Source organism: Tupaia chinensis, unplaced genomic scaffold (genome assembly GCF_000334495.1).
Source record: "Tupaia chinensis unplaced genomic scaffold, TupChi_1.0 Scaffold000392_1, whole genome shotgun sequence".
NCBI classification, from domain to species: Eukaryota; Metazoa; Chordata; class Mammalia; order Scandentia; family Tupaiidae; genus Tupaia; species Tupaia belangeri.
Genome location: NW_006159894.1, coordinates 24,516 through 47,215, shown reverse-complemented (window position 1 = coordinate 47,215; position 22,700 = coordinate 24,516). Strand labels below are relative to the sequence as shown.

General features: G+C 45.7%; 1 protein-coding gene across 1 annotated transcript; it reads right to left on the bottom strand.

The window, feature by feature from the left end:
* Window positions 1–275: 275 nt before the first annotated feature.
* On the bottom strand, window positions 276–20,254 carry MRAP (melanocortin 2 receptor accessory protein). Its single transcript, XM_006153864.2, has 3 exons — window positions 20,056–20,254; window positions 3,110–3,209; window positions 276–852 (listed from the first exon to the last, which is right to left on the bottom strand). Exons 1-3 carry the CDS (start codon window positions 20,159–20,161, stop codon window positions 660–662), a joined length of 399 nt encoding a protein of 132 aa, XP_006153926.1. The 5' UTR covers window positions 20,162–20,254; the 3' UTR covers window positions 276–659.
* Window positions 20,255–22,700: the final 2,446 nt, after the last annotated feature.

The window sequence follows — 22,700 nt, the reverse complement described above, 5'->3', positions numbered from 1 at the left end:
CTCCCCTGAGCTCTATCTTTGAAGGCTGTGGGGAGATAGGAGGAGTGTCCTGGGTCCCTTGACATCATCAGCCCACTGGCCTGTAGGGCAGACTATCCCACATCTTGGGGAGCCGCAGGTGTCAGTGGAGGATGATGGGGACTTTGCAGGCCTTCCCCAGACATCCCACAGAAGGTACAGATGGACCAGTGGACCCAAGGTCAGTAAGATATAAGAGAAGTTGTAAAGTGGCATAGGAAAGATGAGTAAGGACATTTTTAAAAATCTTAGTTCATACGTATTTTATTAGCCTACCCTTCCCAAAGTAGACATAAGCAGTGAAAGGGCAGGCTTGGTGTGCTAAGTAAAATCAGCAATATCTGACATTTGTAGGCTAGAGGGGCCATTTGCAAACCTTTCACAAATGCAAATGACACGCCTTATCTAGGCATTCTTGGCCCAGTTGCACCTTCTACATGTAAACAGGCTCGAAAGAGACATCTTGTGTGTCCAGGTTGGTTTGATCTCACCAGTTGACTCAGCTATGGCCATGGTTTGCTGGTGTCAGACCTACAGTCCGCAGGTTGTCCAGGGGAGGCTTGCTGGGCTTGCTCTTGAGATCAGCTGGTGCCATGGGGACCCCCTTCAGGGACCAGTTCCCGGAGAAGAGCAAGGTGGGTTTAGGGGGCCATGGCAGAGGAGCTCTCCCGCTGTGGCTGCTGCTTGGGGCCAGCTCTGCTTCCTGGCTCCTCCACTGAGCTCTGTGGAGTCTGCAAGTCCCCCCGGGTGGCCCTGTGACGCTCCAGGTGCCTTCGAATACAGAGGAGAAGGCCGTAGCTCCATGGGCATGTTGGGTGGGGCTGGGGACTATTCCTGTGGACAGAGCAGAGTGTGAGGCAGGCATCCAGGAGCTGGCTGGACATGGTCCTCACCTGGGGCACTCCCAGTCGCACCCTTCTTCTGCCCAGGGCCCTGGGAGGATTAGCCTAGCTCACTGAGGTCACCACCACAGAGAAATCGAAGAGAGGATACTCTGTGGGGAACTAGGACTCAGGTCCTTCCCTTGAGGTCACCTGTTCTGTATTTGTTCACAGCTGTGGGGACACAGTTTGACCCTCCATTCAGCCACACATCCATGCCCAAAGCTAGCTGCCCTGGGCTAGCAACCTGTGTGCCCTGGTTGGGTTTCTGCCTGGGAAGTGTGGGGGCAGTGGACTTAGTGGCGCGGTGTCAGCCCTGACCTCCACTGCCTGCCTGTCTCGTTTCACCCACACAATGGGACGCTGCTTGCCTTGTAGGTATCATCAGTGTGAAAAGGGGTGACACCTCAGTGGGTGCCCAGCTAGGGAGCAAGTTCAAATGTGGTTTAGTGAAGTACACCTGCAGGGGAGCCTGGGTGTGGAGGCAGTGGGAGAGGAACTGCTTTTCATTTTCCTCCCTGACTTGTGGAAGGAGCAGCTCCTCGGGGAGCAACTGAACACTCCTATCATAAAAAGGCCCACTTGGGGCCAGCAGTTGGTGGTGGTTAAGGTGCTGGAATCCCATGTGGCTGACTGCGGTTTGAATCCTAGACCTGGTGGCTTGCTTTCTCACTTTCCCATTTCCTCTCTATTTCTTTGCTCAGATTAAAAAAATAATAATAATAACAAATAAAATAATTCTTTTTTTTTTTTTTTAAGAAAAAGACCCACTTAGCTTCCCTGAGCTTGCAGATCTGCTATAAAGTGTCTCGAGAGCATGCCTCTGCAAAACTAGCCCACGGCTATGCCGTCCACTGGAACAGAGTGTGGGACCCAGGGCGGCCCCCCATGTGAGCACTTTCTACCAGGAGCGTGACCTGTCCCTGGCACAAAGCTTGCAGTCACCTCAGAAGAGTAGAAAAGAAAGGTGATTTCATTCATTTTCCTGCCCAGCCTCTCTTGAGAGCAAAACTCTGCTTACATTCAATGAGTTCTGAAGACTGAGAGAAAGAATAGATTTTTCATTCCTCAGCTGGTCCCTGCCTCCCAAAGGTCAGCAGAAATGACCTGGCGAGGAAGTGGGGAGGACCAGAGGCCCCTTGGGCAGCTGTAATTCATAGATCCACATGTACCTCACAGGAATGGGCCTGGGTCCCCTAGTGGGTTCACATGCCCCCTCCTCTCCCTCAGAGCACCCTGTTCTCTCTGCCAGGACCTTCCCGTGTGTACTTGTGGTTTCCGTCCCCATGACTTCTGTCTGCAGTGGACACAATGGTCCATACCGGCTCCCAGGCCCATCCTCCTCCTCGACCCACAGCAGCCTGGACCATCTCAGTTTCCAGGTTCCAGATTCCAGAGACGAAAAATGAAGGGCTCAGCTTTTTGACCAGGTCACATATTCCAGGGGTGCTGGCCTCTGGACAGGCCTTCTGGTCCCGTTGCCCCACCCTGGTCTCCTATAGGGCCCTTCGTAAGAACCTCATTAGGACAGCAGCAGCTCGGGGGCAGACTAGCCCAAACAGAAACTGGGCACTGCGGGCCGGTTGTGTAGCACAGGGGATTAACGTAAAATGAGCTAGGTGCTGGTTGCTACTTGGAGCTCTTAGATTATATGTCATTTAGCCACTTGGGCACGCCACAGGAGGTAGGGACAGATGGTAGCCGTAGGTATCTAAGTTAGGGGCCTGTTTTCCTGGTAAGCTGATTGGCAAGACTTAACTGGCGTATGGAGTCATTTTGACTTCATTTTCTTTAACAGCTTTATCGAGACATATTTTATCTACCATCAAGTTCGCAGTTGCAAGCACAGCTCAGCAGTCTTTAGTATATTCACAAAATCGTGCAGCTATCACGTATCTAATTATAGAGCATTTTTATCAGCCCCAAAAGAAATCCGTTAGCTGTCACTCCGTCTTCCCAAGTCTCCCCTCCCACCCGAGGCAACCACCCATCTGCTTCCAGCCTCTGGATTTGCCCATTTTTCATATAAACAGGGGTCAGACAGTAGGGGGCCTTCTTTCACCTCGCATGCTTTTTGGGTTCGTCTGTGTCGTGACACGAATCAGTACTTCGTTCTTTCTGTGGCTGAGTACTATTCCGGTGTGTGGGTATGCTGTTGCTGCCTAGTGTCTGAGTGACCCACCTGACCCAACCCACACCCTCACACTCACCTCCTCTGCAGGGAGCCTGACCAGGAAATGCAGAGTAAGATAAGAAAGAGGAGCACCACGAAGGCAGCCAGGCTCACCCAGAAGGCAATGACGATCAGGTCTGCAGAGAAAGAGACTGTCTCAGTGGCGGGTGGCCCAGCAGCGAGAACCACCAGTGAGAGCAAAGCAGGAACCCTGAAGCATCGCGGAATTAGACTGTATGGAGATGTTTTCTCTTCTCTCATCTGTTACCCTTGGGAAGGTTTTTCATTAACCTTAGGAAAGAGCAGGGAAGCAGGGAAGTGGCTTTTTCTCAGGGCAGCTAACCCCTGGGTCTGTTTAGGGTGAATTGTCCCCAGAGAATAAAGGTGCGTGGCCTCCATGGCTCTGCAGCTGCCACTGCTGCTCACAGGAACAATCTTGAGCGACAGGCTTCTTCTCTTCTTGTTTCTTGCTAGGGTGGAAGAAGAAAGGTTTGTAGGCATCTCTGTGTGACAGGATGGACTCCTCTCTGCTGGTGGGGTCACAGTGTCTACCAGGAGCCTTTGGTGACCAGCCCCATTAGGAGAGGCTGCAGGGACCCCAAGAGTTAGACCTGAAGGGAAGGTGTGCACTAGCCCTTGGTGCACCCACCAGGGTCATGGCCCTTCCACCTGCTCAGAAGAGTTAAGCAAGGCCTGCCCGGCCAGCCTGCTCAGGCAGGAGTATGGAACTCGTTCCTCTTACAGTTGGAAAAGCTCTCGGGGGCATGGCAGAAAGGAAAAGGCACTTTTGCAGCCAACACCATGGCTGTATTCATGGCCAGAGGCTGAAAGGACAAGGGGAGAACAAGAAACATGCTGCCTCTGGGGCCCTGGGTAGAACCTGACAGATCCGGAACTTCCTCTCAGGGATCCAGTTCAGGAACGTCTGGCTAGTTGCTAGGAAACTGCCACAGCAGGTAGTTTTTCTCAGTGCTGTCTAGGGCTGTGGTTGTCTGGGGCATCAGGCTTGTCATGAGATCTGCAAGTACCTATTCCAGACCAAGTGGACTCTAGGACAAGATGACCAAGACACCTATACGTGTGACCAGAAGAAGCTACTCTAGGTCTGTAATCCTCAAGGATTGACTAAGCACCTGCGAGCCCAGCTTTGCTAGAGGGGGTTAAAGGGCCAGACCAGCACTTCAGAAATCGCTGACTCTCTTCCCCTGCAACCTTCCACCCCAAACTCCTCTGAACTTCTGCAGTACTTTGAGCACGAACCCTGCACATCTTTATCTGGTGTCCTGTTGAAACCAGATGTTTGTGAACGAGTGAACGAGTGAAGGCACAATTAAAGGGGTGAGTGCGGTGTTAGAGATGTGCAAGTCATCTACATGGAGGTGGAATGGGAGTGGAGGCTCAGTAAATGTTGGCCACTTGAGAAAGGGTGTCTCTGCCCTCCACAACCCTGGATAGGCTGAGGAAGAAACTGAAGACCTGTGGGAGTTGACCTTTGGCTCTAATAATGTCCGAAACAGGGCATAGTGGAAAAAGTGCAGTACAGTTGAGCATCCCTAACCTAAAAACCTGAAATTTGAAATGCTCCCAAAATCCAAAACTTTGAGCCCAATGTGAAGCAACGGCAGAAAATTTCACAACCTAACTTCATGTGATGGGTCACTGCAACACTAGTATTATATAAAATTATCTTCGGGCTATGCGTTTAAGTATATATGAAACATAAGTGAAAGTTGTGTTTAGACTTGGGTCCTATCCCCAAGATGCCTCATTATGTCTATGCACATATTCCTAAATCTAAAATCCAAAACACTTTCTAGTCCCGAGTATTCCAGAAAGGGATACTCAACCTGGACTCGCGAAAGGAATCGTGAGCGTTCAACTACCTTGTCATGTGTCAGCCTCTCCAGAGAGGTGGGGACAGCACAGATCCCCACACTGGCTCTCACATCTTTCTGCTCTGTCTCTGAGCTGGAAACCAGTGGTGGTACCCCAGAACATCACACCACGTGTGGGGTCCTCTGGCCGCTGGGAAATGAGACATGTACCATCTGTCCGAAGCTTGAGGACTTTGAAAGATGCCTCTACCTTTCTCAGCATTCCTCGACTTCTCCCCGCATTATTCAGCGCTCCTAGAGTCAGGGTATATTTTAGAGCCTGAAGAGCGAAAGAATACTTAGGAAGTTCAGCTTGGGATTTGATCCAGTAGGGAGAGTTTAGATTTCTGCAGACATAACACTCTTTATCCTTTATTTAAAAAAAATAATAATGCAGAAGTTGAGGTCTTTAGCACCAAGGTAAGTACTGCCAGGGACACTGGGAAACAGTTTCAAAATGCAGGAGTTGAGAGCCCCATCTTTCAGGCTCACACTGGACAGCTCTGCGGCGTCATTAACCCTAGTTACTGAACAGGAAATGAGGTGTCACCTTTCACAGCGTGGACAGATCAGTGAAATTTAAATTTTGTCCAGCCAAAAAGGGTGATCGGTAGCCACTTGGCCTTTTTTTGTACTAAATTTTCTTTCATCATAGTCTGTGGAAAAGGCAGCCAAGACAAGACAGTTCTCTTCCTCGTCGTGCTAAAGGCTCACCCATGTCTGGAGAGAACATTTTGTTCCATGGAGTAGCTGTCATTCCCCAGTTGGAAATACTTACACATCCAGGCTTGTTTTCACAACACGGAGTCCCAGACCAAGCTGACAGTGAAACTGGTTTAGCCTAGAAAAATTCCTTCCACCTTCTTTTCCCATTCATTTGCTCTGTCTTCTTTTTCCTTTTCTTCCTCTTTTCCTTTCCCTTCCCCCTTTTTCTTCTTCCTTTTCACCCCATCCCTCTTCTCCCCTCCACTCCCTCTTCCCTACTGAGTCCACACTGATGGAATGAGGAGAGTTCAACATCAAAAGTGGAGTGACAAGAAAGTTCTGGATGACATGGCTGGACTTCACTTCCTTCTATGGGATTTATTATCCTACCTTGGAGCCAACAAATTAAATCAGTCCAGCTCCGCCCTACAACAGCTGGCCCCATAGTGCTCTGCACAGGGGAAGCCAGAACCCATGTGCCAACCAAGGTATGAGTCCTGGAATTGGTGGCTTGAAAAACTGTCCAAGCAAGTATGTGCACATGTCCAGGATTTTGATAGGATGGAGAATTGGTGGGAAAAGATTGCGGTGTCATTGTGTCCTATTGGAGAGTGTTCTCTCCTGTCTCTCTCTGCTTCCTCTCACGCGTGAACATGAGCCCTCTGGCATAAAAAATAAATAACCTTTTAGGACCAGCAGATGGCATAATGGACTCATATAGGTGACTGTGGTTCGAGTCCCGAACCTAGTGGCTTAAAACTCATGCCAGGCACATATGCATGTGTGCCCAAAATCCTGAGAGGAGAATGGAGGAGAAGGGATTGCGGCATGGCCATGCCCCCTGGGCCGGGGGATGAGTTCTCGCTTTCTGTCTTTCTGGCAAGCACACGCGCCCTATAGCAAAACTCTGCCAGAAAATGAAAAAAAGAAAAAAAATCCCTTTTTATTTATTTATATTTATAATTATCTAATTTTATTTATTTATTTACTTATTTATTATTGTTTTTAAATTTGACCAAAGAGAGACAGAAAGAGAAGGAAAGTAAGAAAGCAAGTTCAAGTACAAGAGTAAAACTGCAGTTGGCCATGTAGGAGTCCAGCACCTTAACCACCATGCCACCTGCTGGCCCAAATAAATAAATTTAGAAAAGGGCCACGCCCATAGCCTACTAGTTAAGGGAGGCAGATCCCACATGGCTGACTGCAGTTCAAATCCCAGGCTCAGTGGCTTGAAAAATATGCTGGGCATATGTGAGTTCATGCCCCAAATGCTGACAGAATGAAGAAATAGAGCAGAAGGGATTACAGCATGACCACACCCCATTGATGGTTGTTTTCTCTCTCTGTGTCTGTCTCTGGCAATTAAAAAAATGTATTTAAAAATTTTAAAGTAAAAATACAGGGCCATCAGAGGGGGTGAGGGTTAAGGCACTGGGTCTCATATGGCCAGCTCTGCAGTTCAAGTCCTGTACCTGGCAACTTGGAAACAACACTGGGCACATGTGCACGCCTAGAACCCTGAGAGGAGAATGGAGGATGAGGGAATGTGGCATGACCATCGCCCAGAGAGTGACTTCTCACTTTCTCTCTTCTTCTGTCTCTCCCTGGCAAGTGCACATGCTCTATGGCAAAAATCTAATGTATATGCATATACATATCTAACATATATATGTATATATATTCCATATAATATTATATAAAAATACATTTTATATATGTATAAAGAGCTCTCTACCCATAGTAGACATTTCACCTTTGTTCAGTAAAAATCGCCAAATGTTAAGTTATAGCATTCTTTCAAATGCTGCTAGCATTTGGGTACCAGAGCCTAAACAGAAGGGTGGCTTTAACAATTTTGCTTACTTGGAAATAGCACCATGGGTGAAGCACCCAGATTCTGGAGGTGGAAAACTTTGAGTTCAAAATCTGTCTTGTCCGTTTCCTAGCTATATGATCTTGGTCAACCTGGGATTTTTACATCTGTAAATCTGTTAGCTCATTTTTAAAATAGGGATAACAGTACCTATTATATGAGAGCTCTTCAAAAAGTGTATGGCAAATGCATATTATGAACAACTATGCATAAATTCCAAAAATTTTTTGCACAAAATAAATGACTTAAATTCCATTTTTTCATGAACTATTTGAAGTCTCCCTATATAGGGTGTTAGGAAGACTAAGTAAAATCAGATGTATATATAATGCACATGGCAGTTTTTTGTTTATGGTTGTGAAATGATTATAAATAGAACTGATTGACTAAAGGATATAGAAACACAGTAAACGGATGTGAATACCAGATAGAGTGTGTGTGAAAGAGTAGAGTCTGAGGAAGAACATTTAGAAGAAAAATAGAGAGGCAAAGCATTAATGGCACAAAGAAATGTGGTATTATCTGTTGAAGATCATTTTAGTTTTATCAACTGGACTAGGGAAAAATGTTCACATGTTGAAATATTCACTTTGTAAGCTAAATAACATGATTGAATGTATAAAAGAAAATGAAATAAAAAATTTAAAAAATAGAACTAAAAATATTATTTCTGTTAAGAGGGTTTTGTGGTAAATGATACACTGCATCTTTAAAACTCACTAAAATGAAGATTTGGTAAAGAAAACTGTGACCTGACTGCTAGTTGTCAACTAATCTCCACTCCCATGTGCTTTCGTCGTCATAGAACCCTTGCTATTAGCTGCCTGGGATGAAGACTACCTTTCCCAACCTCCTTTTCAGCCAGATAGGGGCATCTGACCAGGTTCTGGCCAATGAGATGGAATAGTTATGGGACATCTGCTACGAGTCTTCTTTCAGAGGCTGCTGGACTTCAACCTGTGCCTTCTCTTTACTTTCTTCTTTTCTTCTTTTTTCTTTCTTTTTTTCTCTTCCTTTTTCTTTTTTCTTTCCTTCTTTTATCTTTTCTGTTTTTTTTCTTTTTTTTCTCTTTTCTTTTTAAGAGATATTTTTGGTATAGGGCATGTGTGCTCACCAGAGAAAGAGAGATAGAGAGATAGAAAGCGAGAAATCATGCCCCCCGGGGGGTATGGCCACACTGTAGTTCCTTCTCCATGCTCTGCCTGTGATTTTGGGCAGGCACACACTCCCTCCCAGTGAGAGCCACCAGGTCTGGAACTCAAACGATGGTCAGCCATGTGGGAATTCAGTGACATAACCACTAGGCCATCTGCTGGCCCCCCTGTGCCCTTTCTTACTCCCCTACTCTGTTTTGCTGCCCAGCCATGCATGTAATGGCCAGAATATGGCTTGGAATGTGAAGACGAGGATACGCCCCGGGGATGGCAAAGCTGCAAGCTGGAAGGTAGCTGGTTCCTGAAGTCGACTTTCCACCCTGGTTCTGCAGAGTTTTACAAGAAAGAAATCAACTTCAGTCTCATCTGGTGCACTGTTAGTTACTATCCATTTTCTTTACTAGGTTAGTAAAGAAGTTGACTTCCTCAATGAACACATCAGAACTTAAAAATCCAGGGAACCAGCAGTTAGCGTAATGGCTATGTTGCTGGATTCGGTTCGCGTCCCGGACCCGGTGGCTTAGAACACATGCCAGGCACGTGTGCGTGTATGCCCAAGATCCCGAGAGGAGAACGGAGGAGAAGAGATTGCAGCGTGTCCATCATCCCTGGGGGGTGATTTCTCGCTTTCTGTCTCTATGTCTCTCTCTGTCTGGCGAGCGCACGCACCCTATAGCGAAAACCTCTCAAAAAAAAAAAAATCCAAATGAAAACTGACCTTCAAAATAATCATCCTCTCATTACCATCAAGTCACCTAAATTCTCCTAAAATACATCTGGATCTAGTGGTCAAACATTTATGTTGAACTGATGCGTTTTTGCATAGAAAAAAACAGAAAAAATATGTCATGACTTTTCCAACAACCAAATAGAACGCCTCTTTTGGAATTGCCTTCAAAGATTGGTTTGTGAATTACAAACACAACTTTTCTGTTAGGAGATCATATTTCATTTTTGACACCCAGATGGTAGCTATCACTTTAATCACCCATCTCATTCACCTGACTTGTTTCTGGGTGAATCTTAACTATTTTTTTTAAATCTGTCCTCAAAGGAAATGTTACTCATCACCATAAATGTTTCATAAAATGCGCTGTGACTACCCAAAGACAGTTCCCCAAAAAAGTTCCAAGAAGTTTTTGAGCAACGAAATCATTCAAGCATAGCACGTCTTCCCGTCGCTACCTTGACAGAAATGTATTCAGAAGTAAACACTGTGGTATCTGTTTAAAAGTCACCTTGGGACTGACCATTTGCTGAAGAATTTGAAGTCATAGGGAACCAGCAGTTAGCATAATGGCTATGTCGCTGGACTCCCACGTAGTCGACCGCAGTTCGTGTCCTGGACCCGGTGACTTAAACTCACTCTGGGAGCGTGTGCGTGCGTGCCCAAGATCCTGAGAGGAGAATGGAGGAGAAGGGATTGCGGCGTGACCATCCCCTCTGGGGGGTGATTTCTCGTTTTCTGTCTCTCTGCCTCTCTCGGTCCGGCAAGCACACGTGCTCTATAGCGAAAACCTCTCAAAAAAAAAAAACATTTTTGAAGTCATAGTTGAAGCTGAGACCTGAAATTGATGGTTCTGAATGAGAGAAAAGGTAAATGTAGGTCTTTTGTCCAGTCTGTACTTTGAGAGTTCTATGCTGTGTTCAAAAGAGATTGGTTAGTGGTGCGTTTCTGCTCTCGGCTCTTGGATCGGAGGTCGAACAATACCTCATGAAGCTGCCAGGGGCAGCACTTTGGCAGAAATTAAGATGGACTATGACAAACTCTTCCTAGCCCATAATTATAGGGACAGAGCTGTGTTAACCGGAGAAGTAAATAATGGAACATTAAAGCCAGGTTTTTCTCAAGGGTAATAAATGCACCATGCTTCAGTCTGCAAGGGAACATTAGACCAGTATCTGGAGACTCCTCATACTAAAATAATTGGTTTTACCACTGCAAAATTGCAATATGGGATTGGTTTTCTTCTAAGCTTAGCCTCTGAAAAGAGCACAGATAGATCAAACATAGGGAGACTAGCAGATGGCATAATGGTTACATTGCTGTACACCCACATAGTCGACCAGGGTTAAAATCCCGGACCCGGAAACTTAAAACACATGCAGGGCACGTGTATTTGCGTGTCCAAAATCCTGAGAGGAGAATGGAGGAGAAGGAATTGTGGTGTGGCCATCATCCCTTGGGGGGGTGATTTCTTGCCTTCTGTCTCTGTTTCCCTCTGTCTCTCTTGCAAACACACATGCCCTATAGAAAAAAATCTCTCTCTAAAAAACAAAACAAAACAAAACAAGGGACCAGCAGTTGGCGTAATGGCTATGTCGCTGGACTCCCATGTAGTCGACCGTGGTTCGAGTCCCAGACCCGGTAGCTTAAACTCACACCAGGCGTGTGTGCATGCATGCTCAAGATTCCAAGAGGAGAACGGAGGAGAAGGGATTGTGGTGTGGCCATCCCCCCTGGGAGGTGACTTCTCGCTTTCTGTATCTCTGTCTCTCTCTGTCTTTCTGGCGAGTGCATTTGCCCTATAGCAAAAACCTCTCCAAAAAAAAAAAAAAAAAGATCAAACATAGACTTTGTCAATTCATGCAGGGCCTCAGGAATTCACATTTTCCACTATGTTCATAGTGTTGGGAAGATTCTTTTACTTTGTATTTTTTTTAGAGAGATTGTTTTGCTAGCAGGTGTGTGCACTCGCCAGAGAGAGACAGAAAGTGAGAAATCACCTCCCCCCCCTGCCTCGGGGAATGGCCATGTCGCAGTCCCTTCTCCTTTATTCCCCTCCGAAAGTGAGAAATCACCTCCCCCCCCTGCCCCGGGGAATGGCCATGTCGTAGTCCCTTCTCCTTTATTCCCCTCTTGGGATTCTGGGCACTCATGCACTTGCACCCAGTGTGTTTCAAGCCTCCCAGTCTGGGACTTGAACTGTGGTTGGCCATCTGAGAGTCCAGCAATGTAACCATTATGCTATCTGTTGGTCCCAGGGGGAGACTCTTAACATTCTACAAAATAATCAGAAGCCACATACAAAAACCTCAAGGGTGAAACTCTTGCGAAGTGCCTGTAATTAATTCACAACAGATTTCAAGTGGTAGCCTTAAACTCAGCACTGATTGCTACATATAAATCGTGTATACAAGGCCAGCCTCAAGGCTTAGTGGTTAAAGGAGCTGGGTCCAACATAGCCACCTGCATGGTTTGAATCCCAGGCCCGGTAGCTTAAAAAGACACACCAGCTGTGCTTGTGTGTGTGCGTGCCTGTGTGCGCGTGTGCCCACAATCCAGACAGGATGAAGCAATGGAGGAGAAGAGATTGTGACATGATCACACCCCAATGAGGGTGCTTTCTTCCCCCATTTTCTCTCTGATGAGTGCACATGCCCTCTGGCAAATTTAAAAGAGGAAAGAAAGAAATCCCTAGATGTTTCCAAATATGTGCCCAGTGATGATGGAATATATTTTGATGTATGGGCAGGATCACAAAAGTCTTAAAATCCTGCTTGTTAGGTTAGCACGTGAGTGCTGGTCTTTTCCTTTCCATTTTGACTTCTCTACTCAGCATGAGAGTTGAACTCAGCCTGTCCTGTGCATTTCAACCAGCAGCTCCACGTGACCTCCCAGTGAGAACAGCTGAGAGGAGCTTTGCCCCTCTCTCCCCACCCTGCAGCATCCCAGAGCTCACTGATCCATGCTCAGCTTCTTTTAGTCTTTGACGTGTGCTCCTGCAGAGGTTTGCAGGCCTGGGGCACGATGCATTCTGATTTGACTGGGGAGGAGACCCAACCCAAACCACTGGCCAGGTGAGAGTCGGATTTGTCAGCAAGGAAGCTAGCCAGTGTAGTCACCTGTATTTTTGCAGTATGACCTCTGACCACCCTCAGCTGAACACCTGCTCACCCTCCTCCACCTCTGAAGCCATGTTACAGAACATCCCTGAGACCACTTGATCCTGCCTTTGCTGATTAGCACAGAACAAAAGGGACACGGCAATAACGATGTTTCTCATCCACACTCTGGATGACAGAGTTCTGTTCTTGAGTTCTTAGATTTTTTTTTTTTTTAAAGTTTAAACTTATGGGAACCAGCAGTTAGCGTAATGGCTATGTCGCTGGACTCCCGCATAGTTGACCGTGGTTCATGTACCGGACCCGGTGGCTTAAAACTCACACCGGCCACATGTGCGTGCGTGCCCAAGATCCTGAGAGGAGAATGGAGGAGAAGGGATTGCAGCGTGACCATGCCCCCCCCCCCCGGGGGGTGATTTCTCACTTTCTGTCTCTATGTCTCTCTCTATCTGTCTGGTGAGCGCACGCACCCTATAGCGAAAACCTCTCCAAAAAAAAAAAAAAAGATAGAGGAATTAGCAGATTTGGTGTTAGGTGAGAGACTGCCTCTTAGTTCTTAGAGGGACCTTCTTACTGTGTCCTCACAGAGTGGAGGTGAGACCTCTGGTCTCTTCTGTCCCTTTTAAGGGCACTAATCTCATTCACAAGGGCTCCACCCTCACGATTTAATCCCCTCCCAAAGTCCCTACCTATTAATGCTATCACATGAGGGGTTAGGCTTTGACAACCTGGAAGAAGAGAGACATAAACATTCAGACCATAGTAGTTGCCCAAAGCAGAACCCAGCAAGGGAAAAAAGAAAGGGATCGAGAGGGGATGAAATGCAGATGGAGAGTCCCAGAGGCTAGGGGAGAAGGAGGTGAGTGTTGCAGATTGAAGTTTTCCAAAGGGATGGTTTCAGATGATGGCAGGGGCAGAAGCCTAACTGCAGGAACTCAGAGGAGAGCCGAGGGGAAAGTGGCTGCTCACTTGAGAAGTTTGACAACCAGATGTGGAGAGACTTTGGCTGATGGACTGTCCAAGGAGGCAGTGGAGATGAGGATGGTATGTATTTTAGACATGGATGAGGAAGTCAGTGAAGGGAGAGATGCTGGAGGTGCTATTCCAAGCTGAGCACAGGAGCTGTTGCGGGGACAACAGCATTTGACAAGAGAACAGCATGGAAGCCCCACACTAGGCTCCTATGCCGTTCTCACTCATTGCTCTTGTGACCAATTCTCCACGTCTGCTGTGGTCCTGTGACTCAGGGGCTCCCACATCCCCTCTGCCACCACTAATGGTTCTCAAGTGATGACCAGCTGGTTTGATTTACACCATAATGTTTTGAGTGGTTGTGTTCTTAGTGCTGGGAGACAATTGAATTCAAAGTTACATTTGCAGTAGTGGCTCCCTGGAAAGGATTTAAATAGATAGATAGATAGATGATAGATATTTCTGACACATGGCTTTACAATGGCAAAATGGTCTGTCTCAAGAGGGTCCTTGTCAACTTGAGGACATTATGCCATGTGAAATAAGGCAGTCACAAAAAGACAACTATTGTAAGATTCCACTTAAATGAGGAACTGTCCTAGTCAGCTTGGACTACTATAGCAAAAATAGCACGGGTTGAGTGGCTTAAATAGCAGTAATCTGTTTCTCATAGTCCTGGAGGGGGAGAATTCCGAGATCAAAGTGTCACCGGATTCAGTTCTTGGTGGGAGCCCTCTTCCTGATTATGTCCTCACATGGGAAAGAGAGACACAGAGAGCAAGAGTGAGAGAGACTAGGCTTTCTTATGTCTCTTCTTACAAGGGCACTAATCTCCATTGTTTGTCCTTGCTGTTCCCCTGTCTGGAGGGCTCTTTCCTGAGACATCCTCAGGATCTCACTTCTTTACAAGTCACCATGGGGAGGCCTTCACCCATCACTTTATCTAGATTGCAATCCTTCCCTGGGTCCCAGCTCCCTAGCTACCCTTCTGATTTTTTGTTTTTGTTTTTGTTTTGTAGAGCTCATATTACTATCTGTCATATTATTATCATTATTTTTTTTTCTTTTTTCTTTTTTGGAGAGATTTTTGCTATAGGGCGCGTGCGCTCGCCAGACAGACAGAGAGAGACATAGAGACAGAAAGCGAGAAATCACCCCCCAGGGGGGATGCTCATGCCGCAATCCCTTCTCCTCCATTCTCCTCTCGGGATCTTGGGCACGCACGCACACGCGCCCGGCGTGAGTTTTAAGCCACCGGGTCCAGGACGCGAACCACGATCGACTACGTGGGAGTCCAGTGACATAGCCATTACGCTAACTGCTGGTTCCCTTTATTATTTTATTTACAGTGAATCAATTCTTTCTGGCCAGGCCACACAGCCTAGTGGTTAAGAGGGCTGGGTCCCATATGACTGACTGTAGTTCAAGTCTTGGACCCAGGGCTTGAGAAACATGCCAAGTACAGACATGCAAGTACCAAATCCTAGCAGGATGGAGAGATGGGCTAGAAGGAGTTACGGTGTGACCATGTCTTATTGGGTTACTTTTTCTCTTTCCTCTTTCTCCTTTTCTCCATCTCTCTCTGGCAAACACATGCAAACTTCTGGAAAGTTTTTTTTTTTTTTTAAAAGCTTCCCTCCAATTTTTAACATTTACTGAAAGGTGGGCTCTGATTCCTTCCTCTTGAATCTGGTGTCACCTAAGGTCACAGAGCTGGTGAATGGCAGCACCCAGATGCAAGTCCCAGTGGGGCTCTGATCACGGTTCCTGTCCCCTGGTGTCCTCAGAAAAAAGTGGACAACTACCTATTCAGAGTTTAAACATTTTTTTGGAGGGTATTTTAATTTAGTCCCAAACTTCTCTTCTAGACAAAATAAAAATGAAATTCAGATAGGTATAAAGATTGAAACACCCAGGATAGAAACAGGAATGAAATTGAACTAAAAGGGTGCCTCCTTCTGTGGGTATCAATGACCCCCAACATCTACGGGCTTGGGGTTAAAATGATACGCGTCTCTGTGATAAATTTGGAATTAACCCCCTAAGAAACTGAGACATTTTTGAAGCAAAATATATACTTTTAATACATTTATTTTTATTTTTATTTATTTATTTATTTATTTTAGTTTTGCTGTAGGGTACATGTGCTCACCAGAGAGAGCCAGAGAGTGAGAAATCACCTCCAAGGGGGGATGGCCACGTTGCAATCCCTTCTCCTCCGTTCTCCTCTCAGAATTTTGAGCACGCATGCCTGATGTGTTTTTCAAGCTGCTGGGTGCGAGACTCAGACTGTGCAGCTGGCCGTGTGATATCTAGCCACCTGAATCACCATCTAGCTGGCCCTCGAATCTATTTTCTTCCTTTGTTTTTAAAAATTATTTAATTTTATTTATTCATTCATTTATTTTAATTTGACCAGAGAGAGACAGAGAGAGAGGGAAAGTGAGAAAGCAAGCCACCAGGTCTGGGACTCAAACCATGGTTGGCCATGTGGGAGTGTCCAGCGCCTTAACCACCATGCCGCCTGCTGGTCCCCAATTTTCTTTCAACTTTATTTTATTTATGATAAAAAGCATGAGAGAGTTAAGTTCCTTGACAGGGCCTCTCTTCCCCAGCCCCCCAACTTGTCAGGATCCTGGGCACACTTGTATATATCTTGCATGTTTTCAAGGTGCTAATGTGATCTGAACCCACAGTTGGCTATGTGACTTCAGGCACTGTTTGCTTCCAACTACATCACCAGGTTGGTCCCAAAATATTTTTTAAAGTAGATTTCTTAATAAGAGTTTAATTTGTTTGGGTCCCTCATAAGCTGGATGACTTTATTCAAATCATAGATTTTGCATTTTCCAGTGTCTATATGCAAATTTGGGAGAGAGATTTTTTTGGAGAGGTTTTTGCTATAGGGCACGTGCACTCACCAGAAAGACACAGAGAGACAGAAAGTGAGAAATCACTTCCCGGGGGGATGGCCACACCGCAATCCCTTCTCCTCCATTCTCCTTTTGGGAACTTGGGCACACACACACATGTGCCCAGTGTGAGTTTAAGCCACCGGGTCCGGGACTCGAACTGCAGTAGACTACATGGAAATCCAGCAATATAGCCATTATGCCAATTGCTGGTCCTGAGAGATATCTTATTTATCCCCTAAGAAGCGTAACTTGGGTAAGCATAACTTCTATTAAAACAATAGCTGATTAATCTTCATAGGGAAGACCCAGTGACTGGTCTCTCTTGGCAATGGTTCCCTCACTCCCTCTTTGAGATAGATGGTTTTTATTGGGTTTGGGAGCTTGAGGAGGAGTTTCTCATTTCACCTCATTTCTGTACTCAAGAGCTATAAACTTTCACCTTTAGTTCATGTGCGCAGGAAAGAACATTTTCTCAAACTCACAGGCAACTTAGGGGACATCAACTTTTCCCAGAAAGGGAAGTGGTTTGTGAGTCAGGGGCAGAAGGTTGAGACTGTGGGTTCTAAGACTGTAAACAGTACTTTCCTCCAAAGCAGAGGGACGAGCTCTGGAGACGTGGCAGTGAGCCAGTGGGAGATCTGGCATACAGGGTAGAGTATCTGAAGCTGACTCAGAATTTTATCTAATTTCTGTTCACTTAAAAAAAAAAGACTTCTGAATGTTTCATCAAGATCAGTATCTATCCTAGAGTTTTGAACTTTTATAAAAAGTTGTTTTCATTTTCTATTTTATGAGAGTGAGAGACAGAGAAAGACAAGCGTCCTCAACCAGGTCTCATGCTACAATCTCCCCCACTTTTCCCAGCCTGTCAGGACTATGGTCTTGCACTCCCAGCTGTACAGACTGTACAAATCCCATTTGTACAGGTCAGCTGAGGAACCAAACCCATGATCTTCATATGGATCTAATTTTTCTTGAGCAGCACGTCACCATGATGCCACTAAGCCTTCCTAAATTCTAAATTTTTGACTATACCGTTGGTCCTTGAACAACAGGGATTTGAACTGTGTGGATCCACCTATATGTGGATTTTTTCAATAACTATATTAGAAAATAAAGGACAGTGTTGTAAATGGTTTTTTTTCTTTTACTTATAATTTTCTAATAACTTTTCTCTAGTATATTGTAAAAATGCAGTATCTAATACACATAGCATACGTAATATAGCTAAACAAATATTCAGGTTATCTGAAACGCTTCTAGTCAACAGTAGGCTATTAGTAAAGGTTTGGAGGAGTCAAAGTTAATATGTAGATTCTTAACTGTGTGGGAGGTATGGGGCTCGTGTCCCTAACCCTCATATTGCTCAAGAGTCATCTGTACTTACATGTGGATTTTATTTTAATTCTTCCACTTTCTCCCCATGAGTTTATGTCTTCTTGATTATGAGTTATATGTGCAAAAGTCTGCATTTCAATTTCATAAGCTACTTTGCATCAGAGAACACACATCAAAACTACTGCTCCTCGAAAGCTTTCCTATGGTGCTAGGAACAGAGGAAGTCCTGAGCAAGCATGGATGGGTAGCTGGAAGCTGTGGTGAAGATGGAAACAGGAACTCTACGTCACGAGAGATTCTAGGTGGCTGTCCCCAAGTGTTCTGCCTGTGCTTTTCTTCACCTTTGTAACCGAGAGCACTCAAATGCATTTCAGTTTTGACTTAATGTGTAACAGACTAATTTTTCTATACAAAAAACAGGTTATTCCTTCTAGTGACTGCATTTACTTTCTGATAGACATATTAGTGATTATATACCCAAGATTTCTTAGGGGATAGACAGAGAATGACTTCCTGGAACTGATATGCAACATTCCAGGGTTTTGTCTTTGTTTTGTTTTTCATGCTCATTTCCTCTGCCAACTTGCTATCTTGACTGAGTAACTGGACTTATCAGGTAAGAACGTCTGCAAAGTGCCAAGTTACCAAAGAGATAAAGAATGGGAGGGCATGGACTAGCGGATGGCGTAATGGCTACATCACTGGACTCCCACACAGTTGACTGCAGTTTGAGTCCTGAACCTGGCAGCTTAAAATTCATACTGAGCGTGTGTGTGTGCATGCCCAAGATCTCAAGAGGAGAATGGAGGAGAAGGGAGTCCTGCTTGGCCATTTCCCTGGGGTGGAGTGTGTGTGTGTGTGTGTGTGTGTGTGTGTGTGTGTGTGTGTGGTTTCTCACTTTTTGTCTCTGTCTCTCCAGCGAGTGCATGTGCCTTGTAGCAAAACTATCCCCCCCCCAAAAAAAAAGAATGGGAGGGCAGATGAGTAAAAGGAAGTTAACTTGTGTGGATCTATTTTTCCCAAAACCAAAAACAAAACATTCTGAGATTATGAAGGCACTGACATTTTAACAGAAATTATTAAATCATACATTTTAGCAGTGGAGAAAATAATGCTCCCAAACTTAAATACAGACAATGGACAAAAACAAACCTACAACTTGAAGAAACTCACCCGCATGTTGGAACCTCAAATAAAGTAAACTTTATTAAGAAATCCATCTTGAAAGAATATTCTGGGGCCAGCAGATGGCGTAGTGGTTATGTTGCTGGACTTCCACAGGGTCAACCAATATTTCGAATTCCAGATCTGGTGACTTGAAATTCACACCAGGTGCATGTTTGTGTGCCCAAGGAGGAGAATGGAGGAAAAGGGATTGCGGTGTGGCCATTCTCCCTGGGAGTTGATTTCTCACTTTCCCTCTCACTGTCTCTCTCTCTCTCTGGTAAGCGCACACTCTCTAAGGCAAAAACCTCTCAAAAGAGAGAGAAAGAGAGAGAGAGATATATATAGAGAGAAAATTCTGCTTCCAAGGCATCTTCTTTTAATTTTGCCAAAGGGCTCGTGCACTCACCAGAATAAGAAAGGGAGAGAGAGAGGAGAAGTGAAAAAATCACCCCCATGGTGGATAGTCATGTCTCAATCCCTTCTTTTCCATTTCCCCATTTTTTGGGGTTTTGGGCACACATGCACATGTGCCTGGCCTGTTTCTTAAACCTCCAGGTCTGGGACTAGAACCACATAGTCAAGCATGTGAAGATCCAGCTCCCTTCATCACCACGCCACAGGCTAGTCCTCTTTATTTCTTAGGTCAATTCTAAGTTTATTACAGGAGGTAATGGATACCATTTTTACTTCCAAGCCTCACTTGTTTATTTATTTGTGGGGGCATGGTGGGGGGAGAGTTTATAGGCTGCAAGGTGTGTGAGCTTACCAGAGAGAGACAAGGGGAAAAAGCACCTCTCAATGGGGCATGGTCACAATGCAATCCCTTCTCCATTTCTTCACTTCTCCACCCTGTTGGGATTTTGGGCACGCACACACACATCCTAAGCCACTGGGGCTAGATTTCAGCCATGTATTTGGGCATGTGAGATCTGGCTCCTTCAACTATCAGACTAGGGACACACATACACGCACGTGCGTGCACGCTCACACACACACATTTATATTGATGTGTGCACTGGCTGTATTGTTGGGTACATGTTCATCCATGGAGTTAATAAGTGGATGGAGAAAAAGCTGGAGTGCCAGTCATTAGGGCCAACCCCAGTCTCTGCCTGACCGCTTCCCGGGTTCAGACTTACGTTTGTTGGCTTTCAGCCTCTTCTCATCCACAGGAATGAGGTCCAGGTAGTCCAGGTAGTATTCGTAGCTATAGTAGGCTGCGGAGGAGTTGGTCCTATTGGCCATGTCGGCAGCACTGGCGGCCAGCACCCGGCTCACATCCGGAGTGGGCTCTGAGCCCCTAGGAGGAGATTGCCTAACTGATTTCTGTAGCAATCATCCAAGTGTGTCTGTGGGTCTCCAGGCTCAAGGACTGCCTACTTATCAGAGCCATTCGACTGGAAGAAAGGTCAGGGGGGTGTGTCTGACATCTTCAGGGCACAAGCAGAGCCTCTCATTCCTGTCCCTTGATAAAAGGCCAAAACTAACAGAGCTGAGAGGGCAGTGCTAGAGAACATCTCTGCGTAAGTAAGGGAAGCTGGAGAGGAGCACAGACACCCCATAGGGCTAGAAAGGACGATCCTTTTTTACCTTAAACACTTTGAAGTTAATAGAGTTGTCCCTTTCTGTTTTATTTTTAATATATTTTATTTTAATTTAATTTCTTTTATACATTCAATCACTATATATCACTTAGCGTGTAAAGTGAATTTTCCCAACATCAATACTCTTCACACCAGTCCAGTTGAGGATACTTATCAGTTGCCCCTTTCTTATCCACGGGAGATATAGTCCTAGACGCTCAGTGGATGTCTGAAACCTGGGATATTACTGAATCCCCTATATACTAGGCTTTTCCCTATATGTACATACCTATGATAAAGTTTAATTTATAAATTAGGCATAGCAAGTGATTAACTAATAGTAACTAATAATAAAATAGAACACTTATAGTGATATACTGTACTAAGTAATGTGAATAGGCTCGCTCTCTCTCTCACACTATGTTATTGTACTGAACTCACCTATATCAGGAGCCCGGTCGGCCATGGGGAACTAAAACCATAGAAAGTGAGACTGGGGGACCAGCAGTTAGCATAATGGCTATGTTGCTGAACTCTCATGTAGTCGACCGTGGTTCGAGTCCCGGACCTGGTGGCTTAAACTCACGCCAGGCACATGTGCGTGCATACCCAAGATCCCAAGAGGAGAATGGAGGGGAAGGGATTGCGGTGTGGCCATCCCCCCTGGGGGGTGATTTCTCACTTTCTGTCTCTCTGTCTCTCTGGCAAGCATATGCGCCTTGTAGCAAAAAAACCCTCTCAAACAAACAAACTAAAGTGAGAAGTGAGATTACAGATAATTGAGACGTACTGTAAAACCCAAATGAAAGTCTGGCAGTGCCCTTGGCTTTCATTTAGATAATTCTCGGTGCTATTAGGCAACCAGAAAATCACTGGCTTAGATTCAATATCTGAGGGCAGAAATTGAGTGATGTGGGCCCTGAACTTGTAACCTCTCTCATGCAAACATCGCCAATTAATTAAAACCAAAAAGCCCCCTGCCCCATTGGGTGCACCTCTCAGCTTTTATCTAAGCTCCCTAGGGCAATCAGTCCGCTGACTGAAGGGAGCTAAATGTGAGAAGAGCCCTAGGATTTAACCTTTGGGAATTAGGAAGTAAAAACAAACACAGATTTACGGAGTCTTTCCCTCTAATAACTCCCAACTTTCTAGTGTCCTCAATTCAGGTCTACACTGCCAGAGTTAAGCTGGGGGTTAACAGTATAAACACACAACCCAGATCACTTGAACCTCTGTTGGTTCTGACCAGGCCTACAGTGCTTGAGGCATTCTGTGGAGACACCTGAAGCAGTCCAGTTGATTAGTTGTATGGGGAAGGTGAACTCTTGGATTTCCAAAGCAAGGGGGTGAGACTCCACTTGAAAACGAAAAGAAAACTCCTGTTTCCTCTGTTCTTTGACTGCAGTTGTGCAGGTTTTTCCACATCAAACAATTTCCAGTTCTCTGCAGACAATGACTGGGTGTCCTATAAGTTAATTCATTACTGACACTAACTGTCCAGAGTTGTCACGGGCCCTAAAGGTTGAGGGCTTAGTCTGCTATTATGCTGCTAACAGAATACCTGAGACTGGGTGATTTATACATAAAAATAGGGGCGAGCCAAGTGGCTTGGTGGTAAAGGTGGATCGATACTACATGGCCAACTACGTGGTTTGAGTCTCAGACCCAGTGGCTTGAGAAAAACACCAGGCATGTGTGCGACCATGCCCAAACTCCTGGGAGGGGAATAGAAGGGATTATGGCATAGCTATTCCCCTGGGAGGGGGGTGCTTTCCTTCTTCCCTTCTCTCTCTCTCTCTCTCTCTCTCCCAGATGAGAGCACACACCCTATGGTAACAAAGAAGGAGGAAACCAGCAGTTAACGTAATGGCTATGTCGCTGGACTCCCACGTAGTCGACCGCGGTTCATGGCCCGGACCCGGTGGCTTAAAACTCACGCCGGGCGCGTGTGCATGTGTGCCCAAGATCCCGAGAGGAGAATGGAGGAGAAGGGATTGCGGCATGACCATCCCCCCTGGGGGGTGATTTCTCGCTTTCTGTCTCTATGTCTCTCTCTGTCTGTCTGGCGAGCGCACGCGCCCTACAGTGAAAATCTCTCTCAAAAAAAAAAAGGGTAATTCAACATTCAAAAAATAAAAGTCAGACCCCACTCCCATTTTTCACCCCCCTGGGCCAGGAACTGTGAGGGAAGACTTTCCGCT